This window comes from Drosophila ananassae, chromosome 2R, assembly GCF_017639315.1.
Source record: "Drosophila ananassae strain 14024-0371.13 chromosome 2R, ASM1763931v2, whole genome shotgun sequence".
Taxonomy (NCBI): Eukaryota; Metazoa; Arthropoda; class Insecta; order Diptera; family Drosophilidae; genus Drosophila; species Drosophila ananassae.
In genome coordinates, this window is record NC_057928.1 from 23,877,499 (window position 1) to 23,902,902 (window position 25,404).

Consider the following 25,404-nt stretch of genomic DNA (forward strand, 5'->3'; position numbering starts at 1 on the left):
CTACAACACCTTTTATGTATGCCCCACAACATACAGCCCTCACTGCATTAGCCGGCCGGTCTCCACATCTATATATATAAAAGAACATCGTGTTTTATGTTACACAACTTATAAATCAAGAACGGAAGAACAGATTTGAGTGAAAATTGGTAGGGAGGTAGCTTAGAGCCAGAAGAAGGACATAGGATACTTTTTGTCCCGTTCGACAGCGTTCCTCCCTTTCCTCCCTGGCCCATACTTTTTTATTTAGGCAGACAGCTAAGAAGAAAATGTCAAATGTCAAAATGTCAGTTACAAACGAAGTCAAATTCATAGTCAGGCTCTCAAATTTAACAACGAACCAAAAAGATTGTGTTGCGCTGAAATCAATATTAAAACTATTTCTATTAAATAAATAATTAACAAGTGGATTGAAGTGAAGTGAAGTTTAATTAATAATGCCGCGACCAAGACGGTCGAATCTTTCCCGACAAAGCCGTAATGCAAGAACAATACAAAATATTGCATATGAAAGGACTGAAGAAGAACGAGAAATTGCACGTGAACAGCGCCGCAATAGTATGGCTCGACTTCGTGCTTCTCAAATAGATTTCAATTTGCGACGCAGATATTTAGCTGATTTGAATCGAGCTGCGTTTCGATACGATTGCAGCAATGATTACAGCTTGCATCCTAGCGTTTGCATTGGGCAAATGGACGTTGTTTGCGAGTATTGTGGTGCATTAAAGTTTTCCGGAGAAACGCCTGGATTATGCTGCGTTAATGGTAAAGTGAAATTGCCAGTGTTGACTCCGCCACAAGAGCCATTGTATTCATTGCTTTGCAATAGTTGCAATATTCATTGCGAAAATACAATAGTTGTTTCCAAATGACGTCATTTGGGGCAGACATTATCGAAGAAGGAGGTTTTAATCCGACATTTAAGGTATTTATTTTTGTACTTACATAGAATGTAGTTAAAGAATCTGGTTTTTATTTTGTAGATAGAATCGAGCGGTTTAATATCATTTCCATATAATTTCTGTAATTTTGTCTCATCAAAAGACGAACTTATCAACAATGTATTTCCAAATATTATTTCTAACTACAAAAATAATGAATGGTTGAGTGAGCGAGCAATTTTAGCGGCTAAGAATAAAGATGTAGATGACCTGAACTACATAATTCAAAATAAGATCATTGGAACAATGCATTCATTCAAATCTATTGACTGCGTCACAAATGAAGATGAAGCCACCAACTATCCAATTGAATTTTTAAACTCTTTGGACGTGCCTGGCTTACCACCGCACAATTTACGCCTAAAGGTTGGCTCCGTAGTAATCATGCTTCGAAACATAAACCAACCAAAACTGTGCAACGGTACGCGTTTGGTGGTTAGTAAATTGATGAACAATGTATGTAATTTACGCTACGATAATGATAGGAAAATTCAAAGGTGAGGAAGTTCTCATTCCGAGGATCCCGATGATCCCAACCGATATGCCGTTTGAATTTAAAAGACTTCAATTTCCGATACGTCTTGCATTTGCCATGACAATCAACAAATCACAAGGCCAATCCTTAAAAGTTTGTGGTTTAAATCTAGAACATTCATGTTTTTCCCATGGTCAATTATACGTGGCATGTTCACGGGTCGGAAGACCATCTGCGTTGTTTGTTTTTGCGCCTGATAATAAAACAAAAAATGTCGTGTATCACAAGGTGCTTAAGTGAAGAGCAACCTATGTACTAAAATACAGAAATAATAATGAATGATTAAGGAGGAGAAACAAAGAATATTGTATACCCACAAGTATTACAGAATTTAATTAATTTGAAAATTATTCTTTTTTGTTTGACTTATTTTTTATGCGTGCAACAACAATATGCCACAGCGAAACGTGGCAGGGTACTGCTAGTTATATTATATATGTAAAAAAAGAATAGGAAAAATATACATATGTACATACGTTTGTTCCTCAAGGAGGACTCACGCAGGACTAATTGCTTGCATGCGAAACGCAATGAAACCAGAGCACCGAGAAGCAAAAGGAGTCTTCCAGATGCTCTGGCACAAAAGAAATATAAATAAATGCCATTTGCCCTCAACACAATACAGGGAAAATGTCAAACAATTAAGCGGCAATTAGCAGAAAGCTCGAGAGTGCCAGCAGCAGCGGAGCAGAAGATTGTGGTGCCGAGGAAGTGCTGTGGGAAGTGGTGGGAGGGGCTCTGTGCTACGTGAAAGCGTTGCTAAACGTGTCTTCAGCTTGTCAAAAGGGGTTCAACGGGGACACGGAAAGGACGAAGAACGGGGGACACTTAAGGCAGCTGAGGCAGTGAGGCAGTGAGGCAGCAGGATTGCATTATGCCTTATTGATGAGCCAAGGTGGGCCAGCGGATCAACTAAGGACTTGGGCCATATGAAGCACATTTAAAGAAACATATTGTGAGTCACAAAGTTAAAAATTAATCTGTAGCTTTACTCAATGAAACACTTTTTTAATAACCAAAATAGATTTAGGAAATTACTGTCTTTAAGACTTTCGGGACCGAAACGGTTCCTCCCATCTCACCATTAAAATAAACTGTTCCAAATAAAACCATTACCAAGACACACTCTTATCCGCCCGTTAAACCATCAGCAGCTAAAACAAATTTGCATGCAATTTTCCCTCATGAGGAAAATCACTTTTCCACTTCCACGTACGAGGATGTCTCAGCCAAAAACAACAACCAGAAACTCTAAAAAAATTAAACCTAAAAACTGAGGGGTTGCAGGTGTTTTTTTCGGATTTTAGCACATTGTTGCAATTCAATTTATTTTCAATTTGCGAGCATGCAAGGAGGGGACTTTCCAAAGGGAGCAGAGAGAGGGAGTGCAGAGGGAAAACTAAATCGGGAGGAGAAAATGGAGCACCTTTCATTAGACACAACATTATCAACAGCGCGATTTTTAGCAACGTTGCATACTTGGCGGAAAATTTCATGCTCTGTTTTTTCTCCTATTTTTTTTGCTCCGTTTCTCCGTCGTCTTGGCGGCCGGCTCACGTTGCACTCACACACGCTTACACTTATAGCCGACACTGTATATAGATAGTAGTATGTAGGTACATAAAGCAGCGTTATTTACACGGCACGCACGCTTGCCGCTTCTCTTGTTGCTGTTGCAACGAAAATTGCACTTGCGACACTGACAACAACTGTCGACTGTGACTGCGACTGCGACGGCGCAGTCTCTTGCCTTTCCTGATAACAGGTCCGTCTCTCTTCTGGTTGTCCCTCTCCTTTTCACGTTTTCTCCACTCGGAGATAGGGTCTCTTTCGGTCCCCTGCCACACTTCCTTGCCACACTTACAACACCGTCAGCCAACTCTATTTCCAGGGAAAAGGAGCAGACAACTACCGCACGCGAGCAACGTCGAACAGCAACTGATTTCGGATTGCGCTGGCCCTCAGGATTTTCTGTGCAGATGCACGTTTCCATAGTGGCCATATCTTCGTACATGCATCCACCGTCCTCCCTACCTGGCCAGTGGTGGATGCTGTGCCCACTGCGCATGTCCGGAGTCAGCATCAACAGGAGTGTAGTAAAGTCGTAGTAAATTGGATTCCATTCGCGATTCATTCACATCCGTACTCTCGTAACTCAAACAGCTATGATTTGTTGATCGTTTGTTTGCTTGCTTAAATCAACATTTTTTATACGAAATAAATGTTATGAATTTTATTAAAATATTAGGTATATTAATATAAGTAGGCAGAGAATCATTTGAAATCAGGAGATATATTTGAATCCATATATAACCCCAACAACAATAATACTTGAAACATGTTCATTCTTTCGATTACTTAAGGAATTAAATTTTAATTACTATCTCAAAAGGATACTCATTTCAAAATATTTAATTTAAAAATATTAGGTAGGTTTTTTTAAACTAAACAACTTTGGCGAAGAATACAAAATGCAGACAGATTGGAAATTTTAGAAAAGTTCTTGTTACAAATCGACTATTTACAAGAAGACTTATGAGGTATAATAACTTGTTTTATTTTCATCGGGCTGTAATATGTAACGAATATAATAAAATAAGAAATATAGAAAGACGTTTTAATTATTTTATTGATTTATTACTCCATAATTGTTAATAAATATGAATTTGCAGAATTTGACAGCTTTGACATCTGCTTCTCACCAAAGCTTGCAAATAAGTGATATCCGTTTTTATACCCCTGAAGAGGGTGTTATAATTTTGGTCAATGAAGTGAAGCACACATCTCCGTCCCTATAAAGTATATTTATTCTTGATCAGGATCACCTCCTGAGGCGATATAAGCATGTCCGACTGTCCGTCTGTCCGTTTCTACGCAAACTAGTCTCTCAGTTTAGCTTTAAAACTCGAGTTGAAACTTTGCCCACATCCTCATCCCCTTAAAAATAGAGATTGTAAGTAGTTCGCGTACAAACTAAATGTCGGACATTTTAATATCGACTCAGAGGATATCCTTATCATGAAAATATCGGAGATGTCTCCATCTCTGCACACTTTTGAACAAAAAGGCGATAAGCAATTGGTTTATCGAAAATCCTAATAAGCTTTGAAATTTCTCTTATACAACACTGACAGCTATAAAGTTATTCCTCGTTATTTTAGTTGTTATTTTTTACAATTTTTTGCGGCGAACGAATTTTAGTATCCCAGTCATTTTTGTTTAATTTATAATGGCTCTGAATAACTTTATTGATGTTATGGAGGACTTGGCGTACATGTTCACGGTGGCTATAGAGCCACACCAAGATTTTATCCACGACGCCCGCGTTCTGTGCAATGCGATCCAACAGCAGTTGCATCTGGACAACGCGATATTCAAGCACCATATGGGTCAGCTACATAGAACAGGTGAGCCGTAGGGGGCTGGTGATGCAGGGGCTCCCTTTAGCCAACTATCTGGACTATCTTAATAAATTACATATGTACACCCAAAGAGCAGCTGCACACGTGGATGATCTGAATCTGGATATGCCGCTAAATTTTCAAATATTTCTGCCTATTCGGCTTCCTGTCCCTGTGATTCCGGCCTACAATAAAATGGAAAGGACAGTGGAGTTCAACCGACCAGACTTCGAGCATCCGTTCTTCTTTGGCAATGCGGCGAATTCGAAGTGCATGAACCTTTTGCTCCAGAAGGAGATGAAGAGAGCTGTTGACAGGCTGGGAAGTGTCCGTGGATACACCGGAGCTATTTATGACTTGAAGTACACAGTGTGGAGCTACCAGAAGGTGCCTTTCGTTCATCAACTGGTGGCTGTGGAACGGGGTAATCTACATCAACGCTGCATTCGCTTCGACTTCGTTTTGGCCTTGGAATTCGATGGGTCGGAACTGCCTCTGCCTCCGTACTACGAAGCCCCTATTAGCCATCGCTGGATCGCCTATGGCATGGTGCCCCTAGAAGGTACCCAAAGCCCTACGGAGTGGGCTGTCCTTGTTCCGAAATGGCAGTCGGCGGATGCTGGTACCTGTTTAAGGAATCTGAATACCATGATCATCTTGCACCGACTACTGCGCGCCCAGCAATGCCACTGCTGCGCCCTGGCAGCCTCCATGAAGTTTGGTTTCGCCCTGACCACCGAGGAGCATGGCGAAAGCTATCAAGAGCTAGGCATAGCCGACCTGATGCTTTCGGTGAGAGATGTTATTTTGGTTATTTTTTATAATAACTATTTAAATGGGGTTCTTTAGAATCTCTCCAAGGTAACAATATAGAATTATGAGAAACATGTTGTCTGACGCATACTCTATAGAGTGTAACATTCTTTTAAAAATGGAAACTTACGTATATATTTAAAACCAAAAAAACATTTTTTTTGCTAAAAATGTTGTTTATTGACAATCGTTTAATCTTATATTTAAAAATATGTCTGCAACAATTTTTGAAAGTTATACAACCGATCAAAATTTGAAAAAATATAAGTATTTAAATGGCTCTTATTTTAATATTATTTGCGTTTTCCTAATCATTCCTAGACCTTTGGCCATATGGTGTTCTGCAACTTCTGTGACGTTCTTGGCAACCATACCAAGGGCGACAAAGACGCCAAAACAAGCAGAGTGTTGGGAGTCCGAAAGCAGCAGATGCGTGCCAAGGGGATATTCTTTGTACTGGCCGAGGCGTTGCGGGTGAATGCGATCGACACCGAGTTTATACACGGACTGTTCCGGTACATCTACATCCCTCCGCCACCGACTTGCTATTGGCAATCCTTGGAGGATTACATGGATAAAATGCCCATACTCGACTCGAATTCATGTTTGCTAGAACGCCGCAGAAGCATTTGAAGTGGCATAATCGCAGTAAGCCTTCAAAAGTAAATTGACCAGAAGCGGTGCAGGCAGTGAGGCAGGCGTATTTCAAGATGTGGGTGGCGGGGCTGGTTGTGGATGGTTGGCGTTCTGTTGGATGACAAACATAAAAAAGAACCCTTGTTGATTTTTGGAAATTTGAGCAGAACTGTAAATTGGGCAAGCAGTTTGTGGGAATCCTTTACCTCGGATCCAGTCTATTTTATTTTTTTTGTTGTTGCACTAAGACCCCCCGAACGCCTTAGTGTCTCCAAATCTCGGTAATTGTGCAACTTTAATGCCAAAAATAAGTGGAGCTGTTGGAAACGAATGCACAGACACATGAACCAGTATTGGGCACACACAGAAGAACACACAGCAGAGACAGAGACAAAAGTTAATAAAAGCCAACTAAAAACTAAAGCCGAGTTGGCTACGTGTCCCTGTTTTGACTTGCCCTTTGCCCCCATCTCCTGCTATGTTTATATGTATATTTATGTATGTGTGTATGTTTTGGGGTGTGGTGGGGTGAGGTAAAAGTTAAATTGCAAATAGCTTGGGCCGGGCTTAACTCGGGGCGTGGCAGTTGGAGGCGGAGTCAGTGTTGTCATTTTGTCATTATTTACTTTTGGCCAAATATCTGGCTATAATAATGTCAATGTATAAGATACATATATATTTTCTTAATCAGCATAAAATTGGTTTGCAAATTTTTGATATCAAATTATTTTAAATGCGAATTTATATCTCCTTGCCTAAAGTTTTGATTCACTGGGTTGTTCGAAAGCACCCAGAAGTATGCAACAAAATGTTCAGAATCTTTTTTTGAAAGGATTGAATAGAAAAATTCAAGGGGACATAGAAGAGAAAGTTATCGGGTATCATATAGTCTTAAAACTCGACCATAGTCTTCTTTGTGGAACTTTTTATAAATATTCGTATACGTCCAGGTTAAAAAAAGGCTAAAACGACATCATTTAAGGACGGAGAAGTAGTATGAAGGCGACATGAAATTTTAGAAAAATTTGCTGTTATTGTTCGGGCAAAACAAAAGGGGTAAAAGGCTGGCGCAGATCCTGGAAAAAGGATGGTGTGGCATCGGATGGGTAAGCAAAAAGGTATGACTTCGGGGGAGTCGCATTAAACAGAAAGACACAAAAAAGTTTTAGTCAGTAGAGGAATTGGAGAGGCAGTAGAGGAGGAGTCTGGTGGGAATGGAGCATAAAGTTTTCCAGCGCTTTTGACATTTCATTGTTGTCAACTTTTAACTAGTTTTTTATGTAGTCATTATTTTAAAATGCAAATCGCCTACAACTGCCAGCAAAATACATACACAACTTCTGGCTCCTCGACGTTGTTTCAATTTAATCTTCTTCCCAAATCAAATGCCTTTAATTTCATTTGAGAACTGAGTATTTGTCATACTCGTCCGTCCAGGAAGTGGCACACAGATTTGCAGGATCCTTAGGAATGTTAATCCTGTTAACACGCCGTCTGTATCTTGGTCTGGCAATCACAAATTGGAAGGTGTTCATTGCATTTTCCCCTTAAAGCCTTAAAATCCTCTGAATTTTATTCCAATTAAAATAAATTAAAATCAAGTTTGGGAGTTTGGGAGGAGGGTGAAAATGAAATCATAAAAAAGTATATTTTGCAAAAAAGAATGGTGGTCGTAAAAATACAGAGAGTAAGATGATTTGACTTTAGATTGAAAAAAAACTTGAAATTGATATAACAAAATGATTTCATTTCAAGGAGACTGAAGTGAAGTTTCCGAGAACCAGTTCGTCTCCAGCATCAATCACTTTATTCTTCGAAAAGAATGTTCCAACTAAAATTAAATTCGAATTTAAATTCAAGAGCTTTCATGAACATTTTCTTTCTTAGTTGCCAAAACTTCCCCCCCACGAAGTAGTTTGGGGAAAGTGCACAAAAGAAAAGCTCCCCAGCGTCAACTTTGCGATGTCTTCTGGTCAGGAGAAAAGTGCCGGGATGGCATCTTTAATCAAAAAATAATTATGAGCGACAAGGGAAGCGGGAGATTTTAGTGGGTACATGGGGGACGTGGGTGGGAAATTACGTTTGAATTATGACATGGTAACGGAGCCCCTGTTACCGAACCAAATCTGATGTGCAGCAAATGAGCTAAGTGAATGGGCGAAGTGAAATTCGAGAGAACGGGGGGGCGTGGCAATAACAAGCACGGGGCCATGGTCATTTACGCAACAAACAGAGTGCTGAAAACTGGACAGACGCGACAGGGACAACCGCAAGACTTCAAGCCGGCGATGGAGCTCCAACGGGAACCGGAGACCAGCAAAAGTTTATGTGAAAAACAGACAATTAATTTGTTTTGCAACGCCAAAGGGACACCCGGAAATAGGGGGAGGCGCAGGACACAGGACACCCTGGGAGCGGAGGGACAAACAATTTCGTGCTCGTTGGCAAAGAAAATTTACGTGCCAAAGACAATTGGGAGATGCAAAGCGTTGGAGTTGGAGGGCAAACAGTCCAGACTGGCACAGCGAGAATGGTGGAAATGGTCAAACATTTTACGCTTTTTGTTTAATTAAAATTGCAACAGGCTACACAGAGTCCTTAAAACGGCGGCAACACGAATCCTCGGGGCAAGCCCGAACAACTATTCTCCTCCAGCAAAGTCAGCGTTTTTCAATTAAGCTTGCATTTTATTTAATGCTCGGAAAGGGCTAAAAAGCACTACGACTACAACATTAGTTGCTGCCCTTTGCCGGATATTCCTTGTTTGTTTTCAACCAGTTATCCCTATTTGGTTTTTTTCCTTCGCCACGAGAGAGAGAGCGGTCGCAACCCCCTGGCTTTTGTTTGTCCTGCAAAGAAAACTAAACCTTTCAGGGCGGTTATTAAATTGAGCTTTAAGTGCCCGACTTCAAGCCACCAGAAACTATACGACATAACCCACGTTGTTACCTGTTCCCAGCCGCGTACGTGCTGGCATATCAATTCACGTTACGGACCGAATAACTGCATGCATTCATTTGCGCCAAGGAATCCTCCTGCTCACACCAAGCCGGAATATTGAGCGGGGTGGTGTCAACGTCCGCAGGGACGTCAGGATATGTCGACGGCTGGGATAGGGATACGCTCCCATTGGCAATGGCATTACCAGAAGCATATAGTGTGTATCACGTTCCAGTCATTTGGTGGCTGCCACTTCATAATTCAATAAAACAATAAAAGCAAATCCTTACAAATTACAGCAATCAAACCATATGAGTCGCATGGGTGACAGTGGTGTCGAAAAAATAAAGCCAAATGGTTAAGAAAACTATTTATTAAAAACAAATATCTGCTTGTAAAAGGTAAAAAAATAATACTTGGCCCAGCCATCAATTTGTTCATTATAAACTTTAATTTCTATTTACCTCCTATTTAATAGATTATTTCAAAATGGCTAAATAGACACCTCCGACGACCAAAGCTCAGGGAATGGCTTGCCCAAAGCATATTTCCATAAATTGGTCACAATTTGCTATGCGCAGCAGCCGCGCAAACAAGAGTCCTGATCCCACAGAGAGGACGACACATAAGCACTTGCTACGACATGGTGGCCGTGACAGGATAAGATGTGGGGGATTGGGACGAGATTCTCCAAAATTATGACGCTAAAGGATAATCGTAGGGAAGCGAGAGCTTCCCACTCCCACTCCCAAACCGGAAAACGTGAGACACAATATGTACGTGGCCAACTAGCTTTTATTTCACCGTGAAATATTATATTCGTGGTACAACCGAATTCGTGCCTAACGAATCGGTGCATGGATGATATGTGTTTCTGATATTATACTATTATATATATATATATATATATGTAGTTGTGCCTTACTGCGAGCCGATCGTATATGCACATTTCTAGCCAAGAACTGAGCATTTACGATAACGTACTCGCGAGTATTGGGACTCCTTCCGATGGTCATCCCACATTCTTGTACTTTTATGTGGCTTACCGTATCGGAAGGGGTTTTTTTGGCGGCTACAACTTATATATGGCGTTCACATTCGGGCCGTGTTGGACCATGGCGTCCTTGTGCACCTGGTACTGGATCTCGAGTTCCCCGAGTTGCAGCATCTGCTTCATCTGATTGCCAATGGCAAGGACCGCCTGGACATTGCGCGAGTCCTTAGTCCAAAGAGCTGAATAAAAAAGTTAATTTTAACTATGCATTTTTTCAAAACCGATTTATACCCACATAACTTGTTAGCCTTATTACGAACATTGATGACCACCCCGCAAATTTGTTCAGAGTATTCAAAGCATTCACCAATGGTGCATAAAAGCTGAAAAATTAACACTTTAGATGTAAGCAATGGGAACATTATTGGCTTTTGAGATTTGTTACCAGATCGTGCCACATCTTATCTATAAAGGTCTTAGAAACCTTGTCCAAAAGCATTATCCAGCGACCACCCTCCTTATTGAAATCATCCTCCCACATGGGACTGGGGATAGACAAAAAATTGAAGATAACCTGCAAATGTATGACTGGAAAACCTACCGAACACCTTGTTTGAAGACCATATAGTCATTATAAACCTTCAAGTCTGATGGTGGCTTGATAAAGTAGTACACACTGAAGAAATCCTCAACGGTATTGAAGCTCGTCACGTCACTGAGCATGTCACTCCAGCTCTTGGTGCGATCGTTCTCCCAATGCCAGAGAGTCCAAGTGTGCTCCAGTGGATGCTTCATGGCCAAATCGTAATCAATGAGGCTCATCACCCGATTCAACGAGGGATGAAGCTCCTGTTCCTTGGCGGGCATAAGATCCACATCGCCGTACATGGTCAGGTTCTGTTCCCAGTCGGCATGCTCACCGTACGGCAGCCATTCTATTGGGTTAATTGGCACGGATCCAAAAATATTCAAAGAAAACAAACATGTACATATTTAACTCACCAGAATCTTCTGGACGTTGACACCCGAAACCTTCGTAGCCGGTGAATACCATTTTTTCTATGTTGCTACCAAATATTTAATTATTTTTGATGTTTTTATGTAAATTTTCGTTCGATTTATTTTTATACAAAACTCCTTACTGTCAGAATTGTGTATGGTTCCGTGCAAAGTATAATCAGTAATGAGAAAAGCCTAACGAGTAACAGGAAACATAAAGTATGACATTAAAAGAGCTGCCAACTAAATTAGTGAAAATTTGTGTTGGAAAGTGGGTTAAGTATAATTTATCGATAAATATGTATGTTGGCACTGGGTAAGCTTATTCTTTAATGTATTGAATAATCAATCAAAGCTTCATAAAGGAAAAAATCTATGTTTTATATACCCATATCCCTGCGAACTCCCAATCGCACACTTTATCTCAAATAATCGAATTAAATCACTTGGGCACGGCCACGAGAGTCTATCAATTGAAATGTCACGCTAATAAAATAAAATGCCACCGAGTATACGATAAATGCACGAAAATAATAAAATGTGACTCAAATGAGCGACGGCGACAGCTGCCGCAGCACAGACTCGGAGCCCAGGACTCGGGACTCAAGCTGGAAGACGGAAAGGATGAGAGTCCTCCCCTTGTCTGGCTTCCAGCTACAGCTTTCGAGTGCTACTGCCTTGTGTTCTCCTCGTGCAACAGTTTGGCCTGCAGTCAATAATCGAAATCGACTTGGGCTTGTGGCAATAAAAATTTGTCTTCGCCGGTTAAGTTGTGCGCCTTGTTGCACACGGTCCTGTGGAAAGTCTCTCCTCATCGCCCCCCATCTCTTGCTGATAATAAAATATGTTAGTCGCTACGTGGCAGCTCCTTTGGCGTTGGTAAAGTGGCTTTGGGACCCTTGTAATGTGCACCATTTGTTGCACGGCTGGTGGTGCGGTGGTGCGGTGGAGCAGTGGCTCTTGGCATCGGCGGCGCCGCCAAAGAAGACGCATCCTGGCATCCTGGCATCTCCTGCTGCTCGTGTGAATTATGTTGGCCAAGTTTTTGGGACAAAAGTGTTGGCACTGTTACTGGTTTTCGGGTTTCTTTTCTCCTTACTTTGAAAACTTATCTTCCAGCTACAATTTACTTAAAAATTCTATTTATTTTTGGTCCTAAGTAGTTCCTGCCGCGGATTCAGTCGGCAAGTCGTGTGCATTTTTAGGCAGGCCAAATCTAACCATATTTTAGCCTAATTGGTTGAATAATTTCTGGCCACCAAACTGCACCAAATGGAATGACTTAATCCAGTGATGGAATATGTATTTCAGAAGTAAAATCTTTTATTAAAGCTCCTAGTTCAGCTATGGTTTGTTGGATTTGACTTTCTGCAAAACTTCTCAGGTGGCACTTTGGCGTAAACGCAATATTTTACAGCTTTTTGCACTTTGCTGGCTGAGCTGAAAATACATGGTCAGTAAATCTTTTAAAATATTGTAATGTTTAGTGGGTAAGGAAGCGAAGTAAGGACTAGTGGAAAGGGAGAGCTCACTAGCAGCTTAAGCGCTTTGAGTGCCGAGCAGTAAAAACGCCCACAAGAAAGTGGGCAAGGGCAAAAACGCGTAAATAGAGAAGGTTACAAGGATCCAAGGAGCCAAACTCCAGGAGCCCGTCTTGAGGCAGCTCAGGGCAGACAAGCGCTGGCAAGAAATGAAAATGATTTGAGGCATTATGTTGGCTCCGCTTTTCCTACACTTTTCCTTCCGTCCTGGAGCCTGTCTCGTTTCTTGTCTCTTTTTTTTTTTTTGGCTACAAAATTGCTTTGCTCCTCCTTCATGTTGATTGTAAAAGATTTCAGCGCGGAGAGCACAAAGCATCCGATGATGTACGGAACGACGCACGTCGTACATTTTGCACCTTGAAGTGGCAAGCAGGTGGAAGCCAAGCGGGGGGCGAAGCTTCAGGAAGAGACAGCCACATAAAACAATAAAAAGCAACGGTAAATGCCAAGGATGGGTAGCGACAACACATCCTGCAGCACCTTGAGGCCAACCCAACTGACACAAGCTTCCGGCACATCTCGGCGTCGTCTGCCACGCCTCCCGTTCCACCTGGAGCACCTGTCCGAGACGTTAAAGGCGAAACGTATATATACTATAAAGTTCATTATTTCAGGAACAATTAGTTTATTTCCGTAATATAATATTATTTAATTTTTTCTTATAAATCAAATTTAAAAAACTATATAGCTATTAAGTAAAAAATATGAAACAAAAGAATTCATGACTATTATCCTGGTCGTTACTGTGGTATATGTGCTTGTTTATGGTGCTAAATGCCTTGGACCATGCTGCCTCTGGGCGATGGCCACCCCAACTTGAAGCTGGAGCTACAGCTTGGGTCCTGGGGGCAGGTGAAAGTCATTTCACGCTGTGTGTAGCGCAAAAGATTAAAATAATAGCTGCGCGTAAATTAAACAGCCCGTTGGAGCCGAAGAATGCACTGAAAACAATCTACGTATACGTATCAAACAACATTTTAATTGTGGTATAAAGATGTAAAATAATTTACAAAAACCAGTTACCTTCTTTTAAAAATATTCAATAAAAGGAACACATTCTTCTTAAACTGTAGATGCGTGGGGAAATGGTAAAGTAGACAGAGAGCCATTGAAGTGGCAGCCATCGAAAAACAGGACCTGCCACAATGCTCCGCCGCCCCTTTCCTACCATATCCTTTTGTTTAGGGCTGCGGTCTGCGCTAAGACGCTTACCAGATACACCTCTCCCCGCCTCCCAGCGCCCTTTAGCCCACCCACTCAACGCACCTGAGAGTTGACGTTCGGGGGCTGCCAGGACATTGCGAGCATTGCGTTGTCAGCACTTCATTTTGATCCAGCATGCCGCGTGCTTCACTTAATGCGACGACTGCCAGGAGCCGGGCATTAGTGCGGGGAGTCCTGCCAGGCATTGGGTTGGTATGTGGGTGGCGCTCTGAGGAAAAGGGAGTTCGCTTCTTCATCATGCACATAACTACAAAGGCAGCTGCATTTCTTTGGCGAACACAAAAAAATCAGGGCGCAGGCTACTAGCGTTTTATTTGTTGTTTAACAAGAGGGACTTTTATTAAACATATTTTATTAAATATATTAAACATACATATTTTTAATAAATAATGTTTTATTTAAATATATATTTGTGGTACGAAAAAAATTAAAGTTTTAACTAAAATTCAAGTAAAGTGAAAAAAAGTGTTCTTTGATTGCAAGATGGTATTAAATATTTAATTGTGGGTTTTGAGCTTTATAATTATTTTGTTATATAAAGTTTATATTTTTTTTGAAACTTTTTGTCGCCTGGGCATTGTTGGGCACTACACGTCACGAATGCGTGCGTATTATGCTCTCTGCAACGAGTATCCTGCCAATGCGAGCTGGAAGAAGGTGGCCAGGATGCTGGGATGCTGGGATGCAGGGATACAGTGATGGTTCGTTGGGCTGCTACCTTTGCTGAGTGTTTTGTGGCTTGTCTTCTCCGCCTGTCTATCCTTTGGCAGGGCCCTCTTTCCAGGACCCATTCCCCAACCATCCCAATGGGGTCCTTTCAAGCCGAAGCTTGCTTAATGCTTTATGCTTGCCAGCTTTCAGCTCTTTGTTCATGTTTTCGCCGTTGTTCGTGTTGCTCGTATTGTTGTTGCTCCGGCAAGGTACTTTGCTTTTGTTCGATGAAACGTAAAAATAGCAACAAGCAACGAAAACTCATTTTTAGACAATGCCGCATAATTCCAAAGCAAGGAGAAAGCGCAACAACAACAACAGGCAGGACAGCAGCTGCCGGAGCATAAGATCCCAACGACTTTTTGTTGTAATGAGGTATTTCCGCATTGTTGTTCCATCTCTCTGCTTCTCATTTGGATCCTTTGCATTATCTCCTCTTCTAGAGATGCAAAAATAGGGGAAATCATTACTTTTTTTTTAATTGGAACAAAAATGAACATAAATATGCATAAGGAAAATGAAATATAGTTATAGGTTTTCAATTTCTATTAAATTATTATTTCTTGAATTCTTATTATTAAGGACAAATCTAGCGTATTGGTAACAATTTAATGCTGTGACAGTCCTTACCATCCCTAACTTTTCGCCCCTAGCCCCCTGCTTTCACCTGTTTACATTCCGCTGGCTTTGCGGTACAAAAGCAACCGCAAGAAGTTCCTTACGCGCTGTCAGTTTTTGTAATGAAAGTGGATGCTGCCTCCCCCACAACCCACGACCCAAGCCTCGACCCAACTCCGTCGAGTATTCAAGCGCAAAATTTTCCGTAATCTGCCGGCGGACAGCTTACAAGCATATGCAGAAAGTTTTCGTTTTCGGACCCCAGGAAGCACGCACGCTGCTTAAACTTTGAACCCTTAACCCTTCTATGTTTGCTCCTTCCACTCATACATATGTATATATATGTAAATATATGGAAAGAAGTTACGGCGGAAGCCTGTTGCTTTCTCCAATGGCAATTCGGTTTTTGTTGCTGGTCATTTACGGCCATTTAGACGCATTTAAGAAAGTCAACAAAAAAGTTAAACAGTCGGAACACTCCTACCGCTTTCCAAATTGAGGTTTATTTCGGGAGAAAAGGTTTCAAGGAGCCACAAAAAATCCAATAATTAAATAAGTTTTTATGTCAAACAGTGCCCTAAACTTGTTTGGTCAAGACTACTTTTGAAATATTTCCATTAGTTTCAATTTAGTTTATTAACTGCAATTTTATTTATTAATTTAAGAAAACTAAAACCTAAGCGCTGGCATCTAATGGCATTTAGTTTTTATTTTTAAAAGAAATTAAAATGCAAATAAACCTCATTTGGGCATAGCTAAAAAAAACCCCTTATATGTTCTTTTTCATATAATAACAGCTCTTCAGAGCAGCTGCCAAGAATATCCCTGACCCGAATTCATCAACTAATGCTGCTCTCAAATCATATGATTCAGGACGAAATCTCTTCACTAAAGTGCTCAGCCAAGCACTTCATATGCCATTTAATAATGATTAAGTACACGATTGCAATGAGTGGGGAAGATTGGAGGTAAAGGACTCGTTCGTCGAGTAAATGGAGCGCCTTATTCGAATGTCATCAGAATCATCATCGTCATCACGGAACGGGCCTCGTGACTGTTGACGCATTTTGGTTTCAGGCCTCATTAGCGCCGGGAGCTGGGAGCTGGCAGGCTGAGCTGGGCGGGCGGACAAGTCAAGTAAGCCCGATACGACGAGGAGCTCTCAAATTGTGTCAGCATCAGGTGTCAATTTTAATTTACTGCCTCGTGCCCCGGATGTCATCTCCGATGTTTGTTTGCCTTGGGAGGATGCGGGTGGGTTTGTGGTGTCAATGGAGGCGGAATGTTAACCCACATTTTGGTGGCTTGCGGCTTCTGCGGTAATTTCGGTTAACTTTAGTAGAAGGATATCCAAAACTCATTGAAGCCAGCTCGAGCTCAACAATTTCAACGCAAATGAAAGGGGCCATCCTCATTGATATTCAGGGCCTATCCGCAACCCCGACACATAGCAATAATGGCCACAAAAAGCATTTGCTAATGGAGCAGTTTAAATATGCGATATGGGGTAACTCCAAGCATGCCAATCCAGAATATCTATTAAAATTAGGGAATTCTAAAGAAATGCTATAAATATGTCGTGATCATGAAGCCATTGATTTTTATGAATCTGACATTTAATTATGCCATTTTTGAATTCCAAATATTGTATGTTTACCTTACATTACTATTTATATATTTTCCCAGGAACCATTAAAAGCATTAAAAATTGTTTTTAAATTTTTAATTCATATAAAAAATCACAAGCAGGGGATAAGGATAATAAAAGCCAGACCATGATCCAAGTTCATGGGGCATTATTTTCCATTGAGTTCAGAGTCCATTGATTTACTTCTTCAGCAGAAGGGGAGCGGCAGCGGCGGCAACGTACGGACGGGCAACGTACGGCGCACTGTAGGCCAGGGGGGAGGTGTAAGCGGCAAGGCGGGCCACCGGAGCGGTGTAGGCGGCAGCAACTGGGGCGGTGTAAGCAGCGGCGATGGGGGCAGCGATGGGAGCGGTGTAGGCGGCAGCGGCAATGGGAGCGGTGTAGGCGGCGGGGAAGGCGGCGCTGTGGGCTACAGTGTGGGCGGTGTAGCTGGAGGCGTAGGGAGCCACGTAGGCGGCACTGCCGACCACAGCCGGGGCGGTGTAGGCCAGAGGAGCAGCCGCCAGAGGAGCCACAATTCCGGGCTTGGCAGAAGCCACAGCCACAACAGCGAAGAAGATAGCAGCCTGTAAACATTAAATAGTATTTTAAATTTAAATTTAAATTGAAGAATAATTTCACAATTTAAAAAGAACCTTTGATTTTAAATATTTTTCGAACACTTACGAATTTGAACATGTTGATAATTTTTGGGGTTTTTGGGTTTGTCACTTGGTGGATGGCCAATTGGTTTGTGATGTTCAGCTGAGATCAGCTCGGCGCTTTTATAGCCACTTACACTTTTCGACCGGCCGAGCTAACCCATTAGCCAGGCCGATCACGCTCGTAGTTTTAGCCATCGATGGCTGCCAAGTCAACGACTGGCGATTGACGTTGCGCATGCGCAATTCTTGGCCGGATCGTTGCTTTCGACCATTATTTTGCTGGTCTAGACCTGGCCATGTCTTATTTCAGTGCGTGCCTGAGCGTCCGTTACTCCGAATTCGAATCCCCCTTTTTTTTGTTTTGGCCCTGACCTTGGCGGCTGCAATGCGTTTACAATTTAATCGGGCTAGCGGGTTTAACCGCTACCGAACAGTAGCTAGAGTCATTTAACTGAACAATTTATGATATAGGCACTTTTTGAACCCTTGACAGCGCGCTCAACAGGAAACAGTCGGCTTATTCTGCCCCATTACAACCTGCCCATTTTAATGGCCCAGAATAAAGCCGAGCTAATCACAGTCTAATAATTATAATCCTCTCTTGTAGATGACAGAAATTAATTAAAAAATGTCGCAAATTGCAGCCAAAGAGCTTAAAACTCACTAATTAGAAATATCGAGTGCAGGTCTCCGTGTGTGTAATAGCACCCATTATGGGGCTGCACCATTGCACCCACTTTCCGAAGGAATCACATACAGAGTACGTAATACGTACGTTATGTTTCATTCCTGCTCTGGAAGTCTCACGCTCGAAAAAGTGTTGAAGCGTGAATTTTGCTTAAAAATGCCAATTACGCGATTTCAGCAATGCAATGGATTGGGAGGCGGTGTGGCAAGAAAAGCAATTGCAATGCAGGAGGGAAGGAATCCGTACTCGAAGGGTGGTAACTCGAACGGGGTTGTGGTTCGGCACACAAAAAGAAAATTTGTGGTGTTTTCAGGAGGTTCTTCGATTCAATAGGAACAAAAAAATATCATTCAATTTAACATAGTTATTTCAATACTGAAAGAGTCATGATAACATTTATACTGGCTGGGACTTTAGGGAACACTCAGTCCAGAATAAAGTGTTTTAAAAACTAAAATATTAATAAAATGTGCCATCTTTATAATATAGATTTTTTTCGCTGTGCCAGCAATTGTTGCAAGTTTCTCTGACTGCTTGTTTCTGCCACTTTTGACGATGATGTTGCTGGCGAAGGATTTGGCGCGCATCCTGCTCCTTCCTTCGCCGCTTTTGTGCGGCTCAAGTGTTTGCCATGTGCCCGTGCATACGAGCCAGCCTATTGGCAATGTCCTGGGCTTCTTTGTGGATCTGGGGATCCTACTAAATGCACAATCATGCAGCCGGCAGAAGGCCTCCAATTGAAAACTGCTGCGACAACCGCAGGCGGCAAACATATTTGTTTTGACACTTGACTTGGTCTGCTCCTCCCACTTTGGCTTTCATTGTCAAGTTTGTGGTAAGGACTTGCTACTGAAATTATTATATTGGTTAATCCGCCTAAAAGCTTTGGTGGCACTTCCTCTCTCCCTCAGCCTCCTATCCTGGCCCTGCCCATGAATTTCTCTTTTAGCCATTTCAAGTGCAGCGCCCGCAACTCTCAAGTGGCCAGAACTGGGAGCAGGGAGCGTATCAAAGAGCAATCCCCTGGGACCCAAGGGTGCCAGCAAGTAATTAAAAAGCAAGAAATTTCCACAAAAAAGCGCTCACAAAAATTCCATCCGTTTGACAGGGACAAAATTCAGGACGAGGACTTTGGAATCAAACGAATAGGGTTCGAACTTTACCTCGACTGGTCGATATCCCTCAGGGGCTTTGATAATTGTAAAAAAAGTGGATTTGTATATTCCAAAAGATGCCCTAATTATTATTCAATTATTATTTTTTTCCTAATGCTTTTTTAATTTGTTTTATTTAATATGAATTTTTTAACGCTCTTAAAATTTAGATTTTAGAAGGTATCACGAAGGAACATTGAACAAGTTGCATAAAATATTCGCAGGACTTTTAACATTTTTTGCGCCACCCGTTTCAGACCTCGAGCAACCCAAGTTGAGTTTATTGCCATAATAAAGGCACAACTGCCTCTGACTTGGCTGGGGTTATGTCTGCATCTGGACCCGGATAAGGATCCAGCTTACTAGCAGTGGAGCAGTGGCGGGCGGGGGCGTGGCAGCAGCTGTGCGTGCGCGTTAATGCGTCGTTTAAGTGCCGTAAAAAGCGAACGGCACACATGAAGCACCCACACCTTCGCCATGACCTTCAAGCAGGCCTAATCCGTATCCATATTCGTCTCCCAACCCCAAAGGAAGTCTATTAAAAAATTCGTTCTTACTGTTTTCTGTTTGGAATTTGTCTATTGAAGTCCCGGCGACATTTGCCAGCTGAAGAGTCTGCGGCTGGGTGGCCTTTAAGTGGTTTCCACAAATTATTCATAAGATTGAAATCGTGATGGTGGCCCACCCCAAAAAGGCTTGAACGCGAAACTTTCCGCGAAGGTTTACATGTTCAAATCTCTGTTAAAATTTTAATATTTCACAAAACAAATTTTATAATTTATTAAATGTTAAAAACAAGCAGTACTTGGTTCATATAATATAATAATTATTTAAACCAATTCAAGGATATGGAGTTAAGTAGAGGAGTCATTATATAGGTAATTCAGTATCCATTTTATTTGAAGAGCTTAGACAATGGAGTCCTGTAAGGCATAGAACTAAGTCTTCCGCCATTTGCTCGGATATTCCTTCAATCATAATTGGTTTAAGGCCTTTGTTCCGCCTTGCGAGCTGACGCATTTCAATTACCCAGACCCCTGGTTGCAAAGCCAAATCGAATTAAGCCCGGCACGTGCCAAGTGTGCGTGTGCAGCCACAATGGATCGAAACCAGCCGAACCGAACCGACTTTTGGCCTACTAAACTGGAACGGAGTCAAAGTCTTTGGGCCGCCAGTGATGTCAGTTGCATGTGTAAGTGCGACCTTCGCCGGGTGTCCAAGTGGCTGCTATATAAGCGGCCCAGCCCGATCAGCCAAACATCAAATCAAGCTCACAGCTTCAAGTAGTTACAGCTACCCAACCAACCAAAACAAAAACCAACCCATCAACATGAAATTCGTAAGTGCTCTGAGGATTTCAAGCTGGCGCAGGATTTTTAACAACATTTGATCCTCGATTTTAGTTCGCCGTCTGCTTCTTCGCTGTTGTGGCTGTGGCTGCTGCCAAGCCCGGAATTGTGGCTCCTCTGGCGGCTGCTCCTCTGGCCTACACCGCCCCGGCTGTGGTCGGCAGTGCCGCCTACGTGGCTCCCTACGCCTCCAGCTACACCGCTAATACCGTGGCCCACAGCGCCGCCTTCCCAGCCGCCTACACCGCTCCCATTGCCACTGCCGCCTATACCGCCCCCATCGCCGCTCCTGTTGCTGCCGCATACACCGCCCCAGTCGCCGCCGCCTACACCGCCCCTATCGCTACCGCTTACACCGCCCCGGTCGCTGCCGCCTACACCTCTCCCATTGCTGCCCCGGTTGCCGCCGCCTACACCGCCCCCATTGCCCGTTATGCTGCCGCCCCCATTGCCGCCCCTGTGGCAGCCGCCTACACTGCCCCCATCGCCGCTGCCGCTGCCCCGGTGCTGCTGAAGAAATAAGCACTCCGTCTTGCGAATTAATCCTCTTGACCAATTTGTGTAAATAAAGAAATGTACATACCAAACGAAACAAAAGACAAAAACAAATTTTTTTAAGAGAAAGAAGAATCACTGGAAAAATATAATCTTCGGAAGTCAAGATGTTAACCAATAAAGATCCGACCCAAGAAAAAATATATCGTGAGAAAGTTGAATAAAAAACTAAAAAACTTGGTATAGTAGTTCGGGGCACTTAGCTAAAGAAAATTTTTTGAAAATGTTAAAAAAAATCTTTAAATCTTTGTCTTTAAAAAAAAATTGTTGAATAATTTGAACAGTGTTTTTTAGCAAGCAATCTCCCGAGTTGCTCCAACAAAATGAACTCCTTTCACTTTGAACGTTGCAGGGGAGCAATTTGTACTCTGCATTTTCCACTCGGGTCGGTTCTTCGTAGTTTTTATCGAAAGCCCGGCATCTGGAGTCCCCCCATCCAGAAATTGGCACCTAGGCAGCAAGTTTTCGCTTTGCCTTGGCTTGGATTAAACTTTCCATTTAAAAGGATTTCGTTTCTATATGAAATATGCTTCCTTTCAGCGTTTCCTACGCTACCCCCTTGCATTTTATCCATTTATATTTTTTCAGATTTTTTTAGCGCCCGCAGCCAGCGGCAGCAGTCAAGTTTTCAGCTTGACTTTGTCCTGCGCGTTGAAAAGCCCGAGTGTAGCCTTCTTCGAGTCCTGCGGCGGTATCCTGCTGCTCCTTATCGTAACTTTGGCATCGCCGCGCGTCCTGCTCCGCTTTTCTTCTTAGCCCTCAGGTAAACGCCAAGTAGTTGTAAAGTTTCCTACCACAGCGGAAGAGGCTAGTAAAACCCCACAAGGGGCATGGTGAGCTCCGCCTGCTCCATTTTCGCAAGTTCTCGCAACAGATAGCGTCCAAATTTAATGACCTTTTATTCAATAACACTGCTCTGAGCTGCGCGAAGTTTGTGCCTTTCCATGCTAAGTATTACTTGTTGACGCGCTATCGGGCTTGTCATCCACATCCTTTATTTTTTTAGCTGGCCAAAAAGTTGTCAAGAGTTTGGCCAAAATATGATAAGCAGGATGGCCAAGCCAAGTGAAAGGATTCTGTCATTTAAATGAGCAAAAGTTTGGGCGAAGAAAATGGAAGCTTGTTTATGCTCTTCCCAAATATCTTCCCTTTTCAAACTGACAACTATTGGACCCCTTTCAAACACTCTCATCCCTCGTTAACTATTTTTATTCGGCTATGGAATATAGTGATTTTACAGTTCGTTAAGTCCGTGGCAAGAGTCAAAGTGTTTCTATTTCGATTGCCAGCACTGTGGCAATAACGATTGGCAACCAATGTTTGTCTGGCAACCGGCGAAGCAATAAAACCAAGCAAATGAAATTTGTATTCACTTTATATAATTTTGACGATTTTTCAAATCAACCAGACACTCTCCCAGAAACCTTACTGCCATACCATACCATAGTATAGTGTAGTATGTGAGAGAGTGCCTTGTACATATGTTAGAAAGATTCCCTTTTTCCAAACGAAACACAATCATGTGAAAACGTGTTTTTCAAATGGATTACATGAATAAAAGATTTATACACGTAAGGTAAATCAGTAGCGGGTTACCAAGATACCCACAGACATCAGGGATCTGCCCCTGAGTCCCACCTCAGCTCCTCGAATCCAGACCTGTCCCTCCATCCCCATCTCCATCGCCTCCGGAAACTCCCTATTCCCATCTGAAGACGTGCAAGTGAAAATATGCGCAGATGTAAGCAAATTTGAGCAACGAGGAAAAAGAAGCGAGAAAACCCAAATGGAAATGGAAAATCCCACAGAAAATTTACCTGTAGGTAGATGATGCCTCTGCCATTTATTGATTTGTTTATCATTTTATGTATTTATGCGGCCGAGTGTTGCCGCTTTGATTTCAGGCGCCAAATCAAATCAAGCCCGATAGAAAATAAAACACTTCGAACAGGATTATTCTGGGCATACATAAACAGGAAAACACAAATAGGGACAGTGATGGTCTCTCAAATAATCAACTTAGTAGAAAGAATATAAGTACAACATATTTTTGTTCAATTCTTTACGACATTGCTAAATAAAGTTTTCCATTTTATATGTCGTTTCTCATGTTCCTTGGCTTTATAGTTAATTACTTTTCACATTTTTAAGCCAATTTTAAACATTGAAAATGATGTTATAAATGTGTTGCGAAGTTTGTTTTAGTTTTTATTTCCAAATCTATGATATTTCTAGAATAAAACACCCATATAGTTTATTTTTGTTTTCTACATTTATTTTTTAATTATAGTTAATAAAGTTACATACATTCACAACGAATCTTAGATTTGAACATTTTAATGAAATTAATCTACATGTGTTTAAAATATCTGGAAATTCAAGATATTCAAGATGCATTCACGAAATGCGTTGAAAATCTATATCCGCTTCAGCGCCTCAGGTAGGAGTAGTAGGGATACGTGGCGTATGCGCCATAAACCGGAGAATACGCATACGACGCGTAGGCCGGATAGCTGGCATACGCCGGATAATAGGCAGAGGGCGTAGCAGCGGCCAACCAGGAACCGCCCACTCCAGTTGCATAACTCACTGGCGCGGTGACCAGCAGCTGAGGCTTCGCCTGGCTCAGAACCACTAGCAATGCAAGCTGACAGGATTATTGATACGTTTGAAATATCCACATATTGTATTTCCGTAGAGATGGCTATGTGCATCCGGAATGTGTGTACTCACCATTAAGGCCTTGACCAACATGGTTATTCCGTGTTTCTATTCGTGTTCTGTTCCAGCTCCTGTTCCTGCAACCTGCTCCCACTCCTGCCGATGGCTTAGCGTGCTTAATTCAAAAATTTTACTGCCAGATTGGTCCGGCAAGTCAATCATATTTATAGCCTCAGGCTTCGGCCCGTCCAGAGAATCGTGGAGAGGCCCGGAGAGACCCGGAGCGATTCTGGCAGCCAATTAATATTGCTAGACCTCAGCTCGCTGAGCGGCATAAATTATTATATTTTTAATGCCATTTGAAATTGTTGAGAAAGAATTCATATAAGAAAACAGCCAATAAAAAGACATTAATTGATGAAATTTTGTATACTCTGTGGGTCGTAATTAGGTGTATTAAAATGTGCTTAAGGGTATGAGTAATAACATAAGAAAATATTTAAGGAGAAAAAATATAATGAATTATATACATTTTTTATGATTTAGCAATATACAGAAAGACTCAAAAAGGATTGGTTTTAAAGTAAAAGGGTAACAAAAAACACCGCTAAGAAAAATATTTTAAACTTACCTTATTATCAAATATGTTTAATATTCAATTTAATTACAGCTCTATGGCAAATAAATTTTATTTAAATTTAAGATAGACGTTACGCCTTATCACCTATTTATGATTTATTTTATAATTAGAAGTTACCTTTCCCTTTCTCTAAGCCCAATACGAATATGTACCATAATTGGCCTTCTTCCGGCTGCGTCAGAAAAGTTTGAAACATTTGAAAAGCCAGATCCCGAGTGCTACCCTTTGTTTCCTTCTACAATTAATGCCAGAATGTGAGTGTCGCGCTACCTTCTTTGGACTGTCATTCATTATTACAGGTAAATAGCTTTGTACCTGAATCACCATAGCCACTAAAGATACTCTCTTCGCGCCGCGGCGTCTGATTCCGTGCATAAAATATTGGCGTTTATTTAGACGTTGTAAAAATTATAATTATGTGTGCGTGCCCTCCATGCATATAAGCTTGAAATCAGGGATTTCAGGCAGTATGATGGGAAGCCATGAAACAAAACCATATTTTGCGATCAGTTTTGTTAGATAAGGCCCAAGGGTGACGTCTTGCTTAAAGCTCTAGGACCCGGCTTTAAGCCACAACAGATAGCTATGTTTTGCAACTGAGCAAGCATTGCCAACGATTTGGGCCGGGCCGAGGGCAGGAGGGAGCTGGAGCTGGGAGTCGGGACGTAGGGCTTCGTGTTTCGCAAGCTATAAATAATTAATTAATGCAGAC

The 25,404-nt window shown here is 41.9% G+C and overlaps 6 protein-coding genes across 11 annotated transcripts in view; 2 read left to right on the forward strand and 4 right to left on the reverse strand.

Moving 5' to 3' along the window:
* LOC6507735 (Down syndrome cell adhesion molecule-like protein Dscam2) overlaps positions 1-3,474 on the reverse strand; it is a 50,125-nt gene extending 46,651 nt beyond the window's left edge. Inside the window, exon 1 of one of the 4 annotated variants that reach the window (XM_014909947.3) lies at positions 3,341-3,473. The gene's annotated coding sequence lies outside the window, so the exon portion shown is untranslated. Of the gene's footprint in view, positions 1-2,902; positions 2,918-3,340 lie in introns of those variants that run through there. The other 3 variants (XM_014909948.3, XM_032453647.2, XM_014909950.3) reach the window with 3 other exon arrangements.
* Positions 3,475-4,575: 1,101 nt separating this feature from the next.
* Positions 4,576-6,749, forward strand: LOC6507327. Of its 3 annotated transcripts, none has more exons than XM_032454371.2 (3): positions 4,576-4,883; positions 4,975-5,669; positions 5,727-5,947. In XM_032454371.2, exons 1-3 carry the CDS (start codon positions 4,706-4,708, stop codon positions 5,748-5,750), a joined length of 897 nt encoding a protein of 298 aa, XP_032310262.1. In that variant the 5' UTR covers positions 4,576-4,705; the 3' UTR covers positions 5,751-5,947. The 3 variants fall into 3 exon arrangements, with proteins under 3 accessions (XP_032310262.1, XP_001956235.2, XP_014765162.1); XM_001956199.4 differs by lacking the exon at positions 5,727-5,947 and adding an exon at positions 6,012-6,749 and having other exon boundaries at positions 4,577-4,883; XM_014909676.2 differs by lacking the exon at positions 5,727-5,947 and adding an exon at positions 6,012-6,749 and having other exon boundaries at positions 4,761-4,883; positions 4,970-5,669.
* A 3,294-nt stretch (positions 6,750-10,043) lies between these two features.
* On the reverse strand, positions 10,044-11,435 carry LOC6507732 (eukaryotic translation initiation factor 4E1). Its single transcript, XM_032454391.2, has 6 exons — positions 11,403-11,435; positions 11,263-11,327; positions 10,862-11,195; positions 10,706-10,805; positions 10,556-10,643; positions 10,044-10,499 (listed from the first exon to the last, which is right to left on the reverse strand). Exons 2-6 carry the CDS (start codon positions 11,312-11,314, stop codon positions 10,339-10,341), a joined length of 735 nt encoding a protein of 244 aa, XP_032310282.1. The 5' UTR covers positions 11,315-11,327; positions 11,403-11,435; the 3' UTR covers positions 10,044-10,338.
* A 5,626-nt stretch (positions 11,436-17,061) lies between these two features.
* Positions 17,062-17,776, reverse strand: LOC116655802 (vitelline membrane protein Vm26Ab). Its single transcript, XM_032454146.2, has 2 exons — positions 17,668-17,776; positions 17,062-17,567 (listed from the first exon to the last, which is right to left on the reverse strand). The coding sequence occupies exons 1-2, from the start codon at positions 17,677-17,679 to the stop codon at positions 17,181-17,183; spliced, it is 399 nt and encodes a 132-aa protein (XP_032310037.1). The 5' UTR covers positions 17,680-17,776; the 3' UTR covers positions 17,062-17,180.
* A 2,936-nt stretch (positions 17,777-20,712) lies between these two features.
* On the forward strand, positions 20,713-21,534 carry LOC116655829 (pupal cuticle protein C1B). Its single transcript, XM_032454316.2, has 2 exons — positions 20,713-20,826; positions 20,891-21,534. Exons 1-2 carry the CDS (start codon positions 20,818-20,820, stop codon positions 21,356-21,358), a joined length of 477 nt encoding a protein of 158 aa, XP_032310207.1. The 5' UTR covers positions 20,713-20,817; the 3' UTR covers positions 21,359-21,534.
* Positions 21,535-23,644: 2,110 nt separating this feature from the next.
* Positions 23,645-24,316, reverse strand: LOC6507730. The gene is made up of 2 exons (XM_001956198.4): positions 24,125-24,316; positions 23,645-24,038 (listed from the first exon to the last, which is right to left on the reverse strand). The coding sequence occupies exons 1-2, from the start codon at positions 24,143-24,145 to the stop codon at positions 23,820-23,822; spliced, it is 240 nt and encodes a 79-aa protein (XP_001956234.1). The 5' UTR covers positions 24,146-24,316; the 3' UTR covers positions 23,645-23,819.
* Positions 24,317-25,404: the final 1,088 nt, after the last annotated feature.